Source organism: Nerophis lumbriciformis, linkage group LG06 (genome assembly GCF_033978685.3).
Source record: "Nerophis lumbriciformis linkage group LG06, RoL_Nlum_v2.1, whole genome shotgun sequence".
In the NCBI taxonomy this organism is placed as follows: Eukaryota; Metazoa; Chordata; class Actinopteri; order Syngnathiformes; family Syngnathidae; genus Nerophis; species Nerophis lumbriciformis.
Genome location: NC_084553.2, coordinates 1,017,501 through 1,030,000, shown reverse-complemented (window position 1 = coordinate 1,030,000; position 12,500 = coordinate 1,017,501). Strand labels below are relative to the sequence as shown.

The 12,500-nt window shown below is 36.7% G+C and overlaps 1 protein-coding gene across 1 annotated transcript in view; it reads right to left on the bottom strand.

Moving 5' to 3' along the window:
- LOC133608235 (asc-type amino acid transporter 1-like) overlaps positions 1-12,500 on the bottom strand; it is an 86,516-nt gene that overhangs the window by 7,720 nt on the left and 66,296 nt on the right. The window contains exons 5-9 of the mRNA XM_061963439.1: positions 9,330-9,483; positions 9,129-9,252; positions 5,614-5,717; positions 325-421; positions 89-238 (exon numbers count right to left, since the gene is read on the bottom strand). Of these exons, the coding sequence (XP_061819423.1) occupies positions 89-238; positions 325-421; positions 5,614-5,717; positions 9,129-9,252; positions 9,330-9,483 (629 nt within the window). The remainder of the gene's footprint in view (positions 1-88; positions 239-324; positions 422-5,613; positions 5,718-9,128; positions 9,253-9,329; positions 9,484-12,500) is intronic.

Sequence of the window (12,500 nt, the reverse complement as noted above, 5' to 3'; positions counted from 1 at the left end):
TTTGACAGCACAAATATATTTTACAATCAGTGAAAAAGAGCAGGAATGAAAATGTAGCATTTGAATGAAACAAATAGTCGACGAGTACCTTGATGGGTCGCGCCAGGCTGGGTCTCTTCTTGCGGAGGAAGAGGAGGCCGGCGATGGTGACGCCGTAGGACAGGTAGTTGATGAAGGAGACGTAGTTGATCAGGTTGTGCGTCTCCCCGATGCACAAGATGAGGATGGTGGCAAAGCACTGCGGGGTTGGAGTCATCCGTCACGTGAAAACACGCCTGCAGGGGTACCTAATGTTGCGGCCCATTGACAGGCGCTGGTACTCACGCAGACCAGCAGGGCGGGGATGGGCGTGCAGTTCTTCAGGTGGATCATAGCCAGCAGGTAAGGCAGGTGACCTTCTCGGGCCCCCGAGAAACACAACCTATGCACACACACACAGACCCGCAACAATTGTTCGTGTGTAAGGTATGGTAATCAACAGAAAGATATTGTTCTAACCCAAGGACTTCAAAGCGGAGAGAAGACTGGATCTGCCCAATTTCCAGATGACCTCTTTTTGAACCTCCTTTTTCAACTGTTTTACGAACGTCTTTTACATTTGAGTGCCCGGTGAGAAGCAAAAGCTGTCTTTGGAACCTACCAAGAGTAAGGCTGGTAAAACTCCACTGCGTAGTGGGGAAGCGAAATTAAGGTGTTCTGTTTTCTTTCATGTATGGTAATCAACAGAAAGATATTGTTCTAACCCAAGGACTTCAAAGCGGAGAGAAGACTGGATCTGCCCAATTTCCAGACGACCTCTTTTTGAACCTCCTTTTTCAACTGTTTTACGAACGTCTTTTACATTTGAGTGCCCGGTGAGAAGCAAAAGCTGTCTTTGGAACCTACCAAGAGTAAGGCTGGTAAAACTCCACTGCGTAGGGGGGAAGCAAAATGAAGGTGTTCTGTCTTCTTTCATGTATGGTAATCAACAGAAAGATATTCTTCTAACCCAAGGACTTCAAATCGGAGAGAAGGCGGGATCTGCCCAATTTCCAGACGACCTCTTTTTGAACCTCCTTTTTCAACTGTTTTACGAACGTCTTTTACATTTGAGTGCCCGGTGAGAAGCAAAAGCTGTCTTTGGAACCAACCAAGAAGAAGGCTCGTAAAATTCCACTGTGTAGGGGGGAAGCAAAATGAAGGCGTTCGATTTTCTTTCATGTATGGTAATCAACAGAAAGATATTGTTCTAACCCAAGGACTTCAAAGCGGAGAGAAGACAAGATCTGCCCTATTTCCAGATTACCTCTTTTTGAACCTCCTTTTTCAACTGTTTTACGAACGTCTTTTACATTTGAGTGCCCGGTGAGAAGCAAAAGCTGTCTTTGGAACCTACCAAGAGTAAGGCTAGTAAAACTCCACTGTGTAGGGGGGGAAGCAAAATGAAGGTGTTCGGTTTTCTTTCATGTATGGTAATCAACAGAAATATATTGTTCTAACCCAAGGACTTCAAAGCAGAGAGAAGGCAGGATCTGCCCAATTTCCAGACGACCTCTTTTTGAACCTCCTTTTTCAACTGTTTTACGAACGTCTTTTACATTTGAGTGCCCGGTGAGAAGCAAAAGCTGTCTTTGGAACCAACCAAGAAGAAGGCTCGTAAAACTCCACTGTCTAGGGGGTAAGCAAAATGAAGGTGTTCTGTTTTCTTTCATGTTTGGTAATCAACAGAAAGATATTGTTCTAACCCAAGGACTTCAAAGCGGAGAGAAGGCGGGATCTGCCCAATTTCCAGACGACCTCTTTTTGAACCTCTTTTTTCAACTGTTTTAACGAACGTCTTTTACATTTGAGTGCCCGGTGAGAAGCAAAAGCTGTCTTTGGAACCTACCAAGAGTAAGACTGGTAAAACTCCACTGTGTAGGGGGGAAGCAAAATGAAGGTGTTCTGTTTTCTTTCATGTATGGTAATCAACAGAAAGATATTGTTCTAACCCAAGGACTTCAAAGCGGAGAGAAGACTGGATCTGCCCAATTTCCAGACGACCTCTTTTTGAACCTCCTTTTTCAACTGTTTTACGAACGTCTTTTACATTTGAGTGCCCGGTGAGAAGCAAAAGCTGTCTTTGGAACCTACCAAGAGTAAGGCTTGTAAAACTCCACTGTGTAGGGGGGAAGTAAAATGAAGGTGTTCGGTTTTCTTTCATGTATGGTAATCAACAGAAAGATATTGTTCTAACCCAAGGACTTCAAAGCGGAGAGAAGACAAGATCTGCCCAATTTCCAGATTACCTCTTTTTGAACCTCCTTTTTCAACTGTTTTACGAACGTCTTTTACATTTGTGTGCCCGGTGAGAAGCAAAGGCTGTCTTTGGAACCTACGAAGAAGAAGGCTCGTAAAACTCCACTGTCTAGGGGGCAAGCAAAATGAAGGTGTTCTGTTTTCTTTTATGTATGGTAATCAACAGAAAGATATTGTTCTAACCCAAGGACTTAAAAGCGGAGAGAAGACAAGATCTGCCCAGTTTCCAGATTACCTCTTTTTGAACCTCCTTTTTCAACTGTTTTACGAACGTCTTTTACATTTGAGTGCCCGGTGAGAAGCAAAAGATGTTCTTGGAACCTACCAAGAGTAAGGCTCGTAAAACTCCACTGTGTAGGGGGGAAGCAAAATGAAGGTGTTCTGTTTTCTTTCATGTATGGTAATCAACAGAAAGATATTGTTCTAACCCAAGGACTTCAAAGCGGAGAGAAGACTGGATCTGCCCAATTTCCAGACGACCTCTTTTTGAACCTCCTTTTTCAACTGTTTTACCAACATCTTTTACATTTGAGTGCCCGGTGAGAAGCAAAAGCTGTCTTTAGAACCTACAAAGAAGAAGGCTCGTAAAACTCCACTGTCTAGGGGGTAAGCAAAATGAAGGTGTTCTGTTTTCTTTCATGTATGGTAATCAACAGAAAGATATTGTTCTAACCCAAGGACTTCAAAGCGGAGAGAAGGCGGGATCTGCCCAATTTCCAGACGACCTCTTTTTGAACCTCCTTTTTCAACTGTTTTACGAACGTCTTTTACATTTGAGTGCCCGGTGAGAAGCAAAAACTGTCTTTGGAACCTACCAAGAGTAAGGCTGGTAAAACTCCACTGCGTAGGGGGGAAGCAAAATGAAGGTGTTCTGTTTTCTTTCATGTATGGTAATCAACAGAAAGATATTGTTCTAACCCAAGGACTTCAAAGCGGAGAGAAGACTGGATCTGCCCCATTTCCAGATTACCTCTTTTTGAACCTCCTTTTTCAACTGTTTTACGAACGTCTTTTACATTTGAGTGCCCGGTGAGAAGCAAAAGCTGTCTTTGGAACCTACCAAGAGTAAGGCTTGTAAAACTCCACTGCGTAGGGGGTAAGCAAAATGAAGGTGTTCTGTTTTCTTTCATGTATGGTAATCAACAGAAATATATTGTTCTAACCCAAGGACTTCAAAGCGGAGAGAAGGCAGGATCTGCCCAATTTCCAGACGACCTCTTTTTGAACCTCCTTTTTCAACTGTTTTACGAACGTCTTTTACATTTGAGTGCCCGGTGAGAAGCAAAAGCTGTCTTTGGAACCTACCAAGAGTAAGGCTGGTAAAACTCCACTGCGTAGGGGGGAAGCAAAATGAAGGTGTTCTGTTTTCTTTCATGTATGGTAATCAACAGAAAGATATTGTTCTAACCCAAGGACTTCAAAGCGGAGAGAAGGCAGGATCTGCCCAATTTCCAGACGACCTCTTTTTGAACCTCCTTTTTCAAATGTTTTACGAACGTCTTTTACATTTGAGTGCCCGGTGAGAAGCAAAAGCTGTCTTTGGAACCTACCAAGAGTCCATCCATCCATCCATCTTCTTCCGCTTATCCGAGGTCGGGTCGCGGGGGCAGCAGCTTAAGCAGGGAAGCCCAGACTTCTCTCTCCCCAGCCACTTCGTCCAGCTCCTCCCGGGGGATCCCGGATCCCGAGGCGTTCCCAGGCCAGCCGGGAGACATAGTCTTCCCAACGTGTCCTGGGTCTTCCCCGTGGCCTCCTACCGGTCGGACGTGCCCGAAACACCTCCCGAGGGAGGCGTTCGGGTGGCATCCTGACCAGATGCCCGAACCACCTCATCTGGCTCCTCTCGATGTGGAGGAGCAGCGGCTTTACTTTGAGCTCCCCCCGGATGACAGAGCTTCTCACCCTATCTCTAAGGGAGAGCCCCGCCACCCGGCGGAGGAAACTCATTTCGGCCGCTTGTACCCGTGATCTTGTCCTTTCGGTCATGACCCAAAGCTCATGACCATAGGTGAGGATGGGAACGTAGATCGACCAGTAAATCGAGAGCTTTGCCTTCTGGCTCAGCTCCTTCTTCACCACAACGGATCGATACAGCGTCCGCATTACTGAAGACGCCGCACCGATCCGCCTGTCGATCTCACCATCCACTCTTCCCTCACTCGTGAACAAGACTCCGAGGTACTTGAACTCCTCCACTTGGGGCAAGATCTCCTCCCCAACCCGTAGATGGCACTCCACCCTTTTCCGGGCGAGAACCATGGACTCGGATTTGGAGGTGCTGATTCCCATCCCAGTCGCTTCACACTCGGCTGTGAACCGATCCAGTGAGAGCTGAAGATCTTGGCCAGATGAAGCCATCAGGACCACATCATCTGCAAAAAGCAGAGACCTAATCCTGCAGCCACCAAACCAGATCCCCTCAACGCCTTGACTGCGCCTAGAAATTCTGTCCATAAAGGTTATGAACAGAATCGGTGACAAAGGGCAGCCTTGGCGGAGTCCAACCCTCACTGGAAACGTGTCCGACTTACTTCCGGCAATGCGGACCAAGCTCTGACACTGATCATACAGGGAGCGGACCGCCACAATAAGACAGTCCGTTACCCCATACTCTCTGAGCACTCCCCACAGGACTACACGGTCGAATGCCTTCTCCAAGTCCACAAAGCACATGTAGACTGGTTGAGCAAACTCCCATGCACCCTCAAGGACCCTGCCGAGAGTATAGAGCTGGTCCACAGTTCCACGACCAGGACGAAAACCACACTGTTCCTCCTGAATCCGAGGTTCGACTATCCGGCGTAGCCTCCTCTCCAGTACACCTGAATAGACCTTACCGGGAAGGCTACCAAGAGTAAGGCTGGTAAAACTCCACTGTGTAGGGGGGAAGCGAAATGAAGGTGTTCTGTTTTCTTTCATGTATGGTAATCAACAGAAAGATATTGTTCTAACCCAAGGACTTCAAAGCGGAGAGAAGGCGGGATCTGCCCAATTTCCAGATTACCTCTTTTTGAACTTTCTTTTTCAACTGTTTTACAAACGTCTTTTTGAACTGTTTTGCGAACCTCTTTTTGAACTTGTTTACGACCTTTTCTGTGAACTGTTGGCAACCTTTGTCCTTTGGAAGCAGCTGTGGTCACGTGGTCGGAGAAAGTAAAATAAAGAGGGAGGAGTTTCGTACAATCTTTCGCCAGAGCGTGGGTGACACTGTAAGAGGTTACAGGTCGACACGTTTCTCCTCAATTGAGTCCAAATTGAATTCTGTCTCTGTTTAATTCTTTGCCTCTTGTCTTGTTTAATAGATGTCATCAATGTTTGGACCTGACATGGTCTCACCTGGACGAGGTGAACAGGTATCCGTTGATTCCGCCAAAGGTGGACAGAGCTACGGAGATGGGCATCATCCAGGAGAACATCCCCAGCAGCTTTTCTCCAAAGGTCTGCGGATCACAATGGGCACATTTAGGTGACAGCAACATGACTCACTTCAAAAGGTTTTGTCTTTCGTCAGAGCGACGACCGCAAAAAGTCGACGGAGGACTTTCCCGGGCGGAGCCAGGAGGGCGTGGCACGCTGCACAAAATACCTCTGAGCAAGCTTTGTTCTTTTCTTTTTAGCGTACATGATAGATCCTATGACCCAACCCTACCAAAACTCACCCAAAAAAAGAGCTTGGTTAAAAACGGAAAGAAAGACGAACAGGCTTTGCTACACATCTTAAATATGTAGCCTACCGCCTCTGCTCTGAGGGATATCAGTTTGATCATGTGGTTGTTTGTCTTTAGCGCAGTGGTAGTCAAAACGTCTTTCACCAAGTACCACCTCAGAAATAAACCTGACTCTCCTGGTACCACCATAATGACCAGCGTTGAAATACAGTAGCGTAGTAGGCCTAAGTATTCATTAAAACAAGGTCGAGGTTTTGTTTTATCAAGCATAGTTCATATTTTTGGCCACTGTAACATCACACACAGTTTGAACAGTGACAATGTGTTTAATGATAGGAAACTAAAACACTGTCCTTTAATACATTTTAGGGCTTCCCTTAAGTTTGATCTTAGGGACCCGGCAGGGTCTCAGTCATAAAAATGTAAAAAAAATAGGTCAGATATTATTTGTAAAAATGTTTTTAATTCAATGCTTAAATCTCTAAATTATATTTAGTTCTATCTATGTTGATTAATATATATATATATATATATATATATATATATATATATATATATATATATATATATATATATATATACACATACCTGTACATACATGCATATATATCCATCCATCCATTTTCTACCGCTTGTCCCTTTTTGGGGTCGCGAGGTATATATATATATATATATATATAAGTCATATATATATATTATTTATATACTATTATATAAATAATAGTATATATTATATACTATTATATATATATACAGTCATACATACATACATATATTATATATGATGTGTTCATATATTATATATAATAGTATATAAATAATATATATATATATATATATATATGTATATATATATTTATACACTAATATATAGAATAGTATATATTATATACTATTATATATATATATATATATATATATATATATATATATTTATACACTATTATATAGAATAGTATATATTATATACTATTATATATATATACATACATATATATACAGTCATACATACATATATAATGTATACATATGTATTATATATAATATATATATATATATATATATATATATAATAGTATATAAATAATATGTATATATATATATATGTATATATGTATTATTTATATACTATTATGTATAATAGTATATATTATATACTATTATATATAATAGTATATATTATATATATATATATATACTATTATATATAATAGTATATATTACTATTATATATAATAGTGTATATATTATATATATATATATAATATAAACTATTATATATAATAGTATATAATATATACTATTATACATAATAGTATATAAATAATACATATATACATATATATACATATTATTTATATACTATTATATATAATATTTGTGTATATATATATTATATATAATATATATGTATATATATAATAGTAATATATACTATTATATATAATAGTAAATATATATATATATAATATATACTATTATATATAATAGTATATAATATATACTATTATACATAATAGTATATAAATAATACATATATATACATATTATTTATATACTATTATATATGTATATATATATATTATATATAATATATATGTATACATCATATATGTATGTATGACTGTATATATATATGTATGTATATATATAATAGTATATAATATATACTATTCTATATAATAGTATATAAATATATATATATACATATATATATATATATATATTATTTATATACTATTATATATAATATATGTACACATCATATATAATATATGTATGTATGTATGACTGTATATATATATAATAGTATATAATATATACTATTATATATATAATAGTATATAAATAATATATATATATGACTTATATATATATATATATATATATATATATATATATATATATATATATATATATATATATATATATATGTATATATATATATACATCGCGACCCCAAAAAGGGACAAGCGGTAGAAAATGGATGGATGGATATATATGCATGTATGTACAGGTATGTGTATATATATATATGTATATATATATATATATATATATATATATATATATATATATATATACATATATATATATATATATATATATATATATATATATATACACATATGTGTGTGTATGTATGTATGTATATATATATATATATATATATATATATATATATATATATATATATATATATATATATATATACACACACACACACACACACACACATATATATATATAAAATCCCAGAATTGTTTTTATTTAAATGTTCGCCGTATTTCACGAGGAAAACTTACAATGTATTAAATCCATAAAGTGGTATAAAATCATATTACGATCTACGTCTTCGGTTTGACCCGCGAGACGTCAGGAGTTTAATAAAGAATCTGACGCACCTTCTTTTTTTTTTTTTTTTTACAATATCTAACAATCTGATTTGTGGCAAATATGTGTAAAACAGGTTGATGACCATACATTATGATATGGAGCCCCATCAGCACAGCATTCACTTATATGTCCCAATCCAAACAACCTTCCCTAGTCATTGCGCAAAAAAAACCCACACAAAACGTCAACACACATGGTCACACATAACACAACCTGCTCACTGAACTTTGTGGATATTATTAAAAAAAAATCGCCCAATCACCATTTAAATAATCTGCAATGCATGATGGGACAAATGCAAAACACTCTCTCTATGCTGCTTGATATTTCTGCTTGATAACAAAACTTGAAGGAGGTCGTCACGGAAGTAAACAAGGTAGTAGTTCAACTTTCACATACTCTTAATAACTAATTATAATAATGATATATCCTTTATATTAATGATATATGTACACATACGTATAGGCCAAATTGTTTTAGCCCAATGAGGCTGCCAAGTCAAAAAGTTTGCATATAATATTCATGTTTGATCACTTTTACTGCAAATGAATATCAGTTATCGGCCTACTTGAATATTATTAGTCGTATCTGTATCGGCCATGAAACAAAACGATATCAATTGATCTGTAACTGAAATGACCTGGAACAGAAGTCGTCATTCAGGCGTCACATGACCGCATTTGGGAAGGAAGTGACCTCCTTGGAACTCGTGCTGACAACCCTCATGACTCTTATGCCTCCAATTAGTCATGTGACCCATTTGCTTTCATCTGGTCAGCTGCTTACCACCGCCACGGCGTTGGACGCCAGCAGCTCTTCCGGGGTCATGGAGGAGAAGTAAGCGATGTTGGTCATGGTGTAGACCAGCGTCACCAAGGGGATGGAGATGTAGATGGCCCGCGGCAGGTTCCTGGTCGCACCAAGACCCAAGACTTTGGTCAACGTTCTGGGCCACGTGGGTTGAAAAAAACACACATGACGACATACGTGCGCGGATTCACGATTTCCTCTGTCACGTAGTTGAGGAAGTTCCAGCCGCTGTAAGCGAAGGAGGCCTGCAGGAAGGCCAGCGCGATCTGACCCACGGACGGGTCCTGGTGGAACTCGAAGGCCGCGCTGGGCACCAGAGCGTCGTAGTAGCCTGGATACAGGTAGGAAAGACCATGAGGTAACAATGTGTGTGTGTGTGTGTGTGTGTGTGTGTGTGCAGTGTTTCCCACAGGACAGGCATCTATTTGTGGTGGTGTGGTCGGGGGGCGGGGGGTGACGGCGGCAGCGGCGATGACCAAGAAGAACGCGGAGTTGGAATATAAGTACAACACTTTATGTACATATTTAGCTCATTAAAATTACCGACAGGAAGGCGAGAAACACTTTATTTCAACAGACTCTGGCGCCGTACCTGTCGTCAAAACTCCAAAGACCGACTGCACAGTTGCACAGTTGCGCTAACAAAATAAGAGTCTCAGAAAGCTGGCGTGCACAAGCTAGCAAGCTACGGAGTTTGCCGACAATGTATTTCTTGTAAAGTGTATACAAAGGAGTACGGAAGCTGGACAAATAAGATGCCAAAAACCAACCACTTTCATGTGGTATTGGACAGAAAGGAGGACTTTTTTTCTCCTCCATTCGAAAATGCGGACGTTATCAGCACCACTGTCTGATTCCAATCAATGCAAGTCATCACAATCAGGTAATACACCAACTTATATTCTTGTCTTCATGAAAGAAAGGAATCTATATGTGTTAAACATGCTTGTATTATTTTTAAACACCTTTAACTTATTAACAATATTAACTATATGTGTTAAACATGCTTGTATTATCTTTAAACACCTTTAATTTATTAACAATATTAACTATATGTGTTAAACATGCTTGTATTATCTTTAAACACCTTTAAGTTGTTAACAATATTAACTATATGTGTTAAACATGCTTGTATTATCTTTTAACTTGTTAACAATATTAACTATATGTGTTAAACATGCTTGTATTGTCATTAAACACCTTTAACTTGTTAACAATATTAACTATATGTATTAAACATACTTGTATTATCATTAAACACCTTTAATTTATTAACATTATGTGTTAAACATGCTTGTATTATCTTTAAACACCTTTAACTTGTTAACAATATTAACTACATGTATTAAACATACTTGTATTATAATTAAACACCTTTAATTTATTAACAATATTAACTATATGTGTTAAACATGCTTGCATTATCATTAAACACCTTTAATTTTTTAACAATATTAACTATATGTGTTAAACATGCTTGCATTATCTTTAAACACCTTTAACTTGTTAACAATATTAACTATATGTATCAAACATACTTGTATTATCATTAAACACCTTTAACTTGTTAACAATATTAACTATATGTATTAAACATACTTGTATTATCATTAAACACCTTTAATTTATTAACATTATGTGTTAAACATGCTTGTATTATCTTTAAACACCTTTAACTTGTTAACAATATTAACTACATGTATTAAACATACTTGTATTATAATTAAACACCTTTAATTTATTAACAATATTAACTATATGTGTTAAACATGCTTGCATTATCATTAAACACCTTTAATTTTTTAACAATATTAACTATATGTGTTACACATGCTTGCATTATCTTTAAACACCTTTAACTTGTTAACAATATTAACTATATGTATCAAACATACTTGTATTATCATTAAACACCTTTAACTTGTTAACAATATTAACTATATGTATTAAACATTATTGTATTATCATTAAACACCTTTAATTTTTTAACAATATTAACTATGTGTTAAACATGCTTGTATTATCATTAAACACCTTTAACTTTTTAACAATATTAACTATATGTATTAAACATGCTTGTATTATCATTAAACACCTTTAACTTGTTAACAATATTAACTATATGTATTAAACATACTTGTATTATCATTAAACACCTTTAATTTATTAACATTATGTGTTAAACATGCTTGTATTATCTTTAAACACCTTTAACTTGTTAACAATATTAACTACATGTATTAAACATACTTGTATTATAATTAAACACCTTTAATTTTTTAAGAATATTAACTATGTGTTAAACATGCTTGCATTATCATTAAACACCTTTAATTTTTTAACAATATTAGCTATATGTGTTAAACATGCTTGCATTATCTTTAAACACCTTTAACTTGTTTACAATATTAACTATATGCATCAAACATACTTGTATTATCATTAAACACCTTTAACTTGTTAACAATATTAACTATATGTATTAAACATTATTGTATTATCATTAAACACCTTTAATTTTTTAACAATATTAACTATATGTGTTAAACATGCTTGTATTGTCATTAAACACCTTTAACTTGTTAACAATATTAACTATATGTATTAAACATACTTGTATTATCATTAAACACCTTTAATTTATTAGCATTATGTGTTAAACATGCTTGTATTATCTTTAAACACCTTTAACTTGTTAACAATATTAACTACATGTGTTAAACTTACTTGTATCATAATTAAACACCTTTAATTTATTAACAATATTAACTATATGTGTTAAACGTGCTTGCATTATCATTAAACACCTTTAACTTGTTAAGAAAAACATATATTTAATAAATAAGTAAATATAAATGATATATATGAATGAGGTAGATCCCCACGACTTGATCAATTGAAAAGTAGCTCGCCTGCAGAAAAAGTGAGTTACACCCATCTGAACAGGTCAGCCACCTGTTTAAAGCCCGATCACAGTTGAAATCTTGAAATGAAGGGCCTTTAATGGCCAAAACATTAACCTGGACAACATTTTAACAGCTGGTTGGCTCAGATTTTATTCTTTTCATTGCATTCACATGCTGCAGTGGACAGTGGACAATTTAGCTTCAGTATTAATGCAGTATCTGAAGCACCGTCTCCACGTGTGTTTATTGACAACAGGGTTATAACCTGGACACGTTAGCTCGTCGGTATGGTAACACGTGACGTGACAACAGCGGCAGTGTTAATGAAGCAGCGTCAGGCTGCTCACCGTCAGTGAAACGCTCGGTGAAATCGCGGATTAACGTTAAATATATGACGAGCCGCGAGCGATGCAGCTATAATTTAACTACCTACAACCTATAT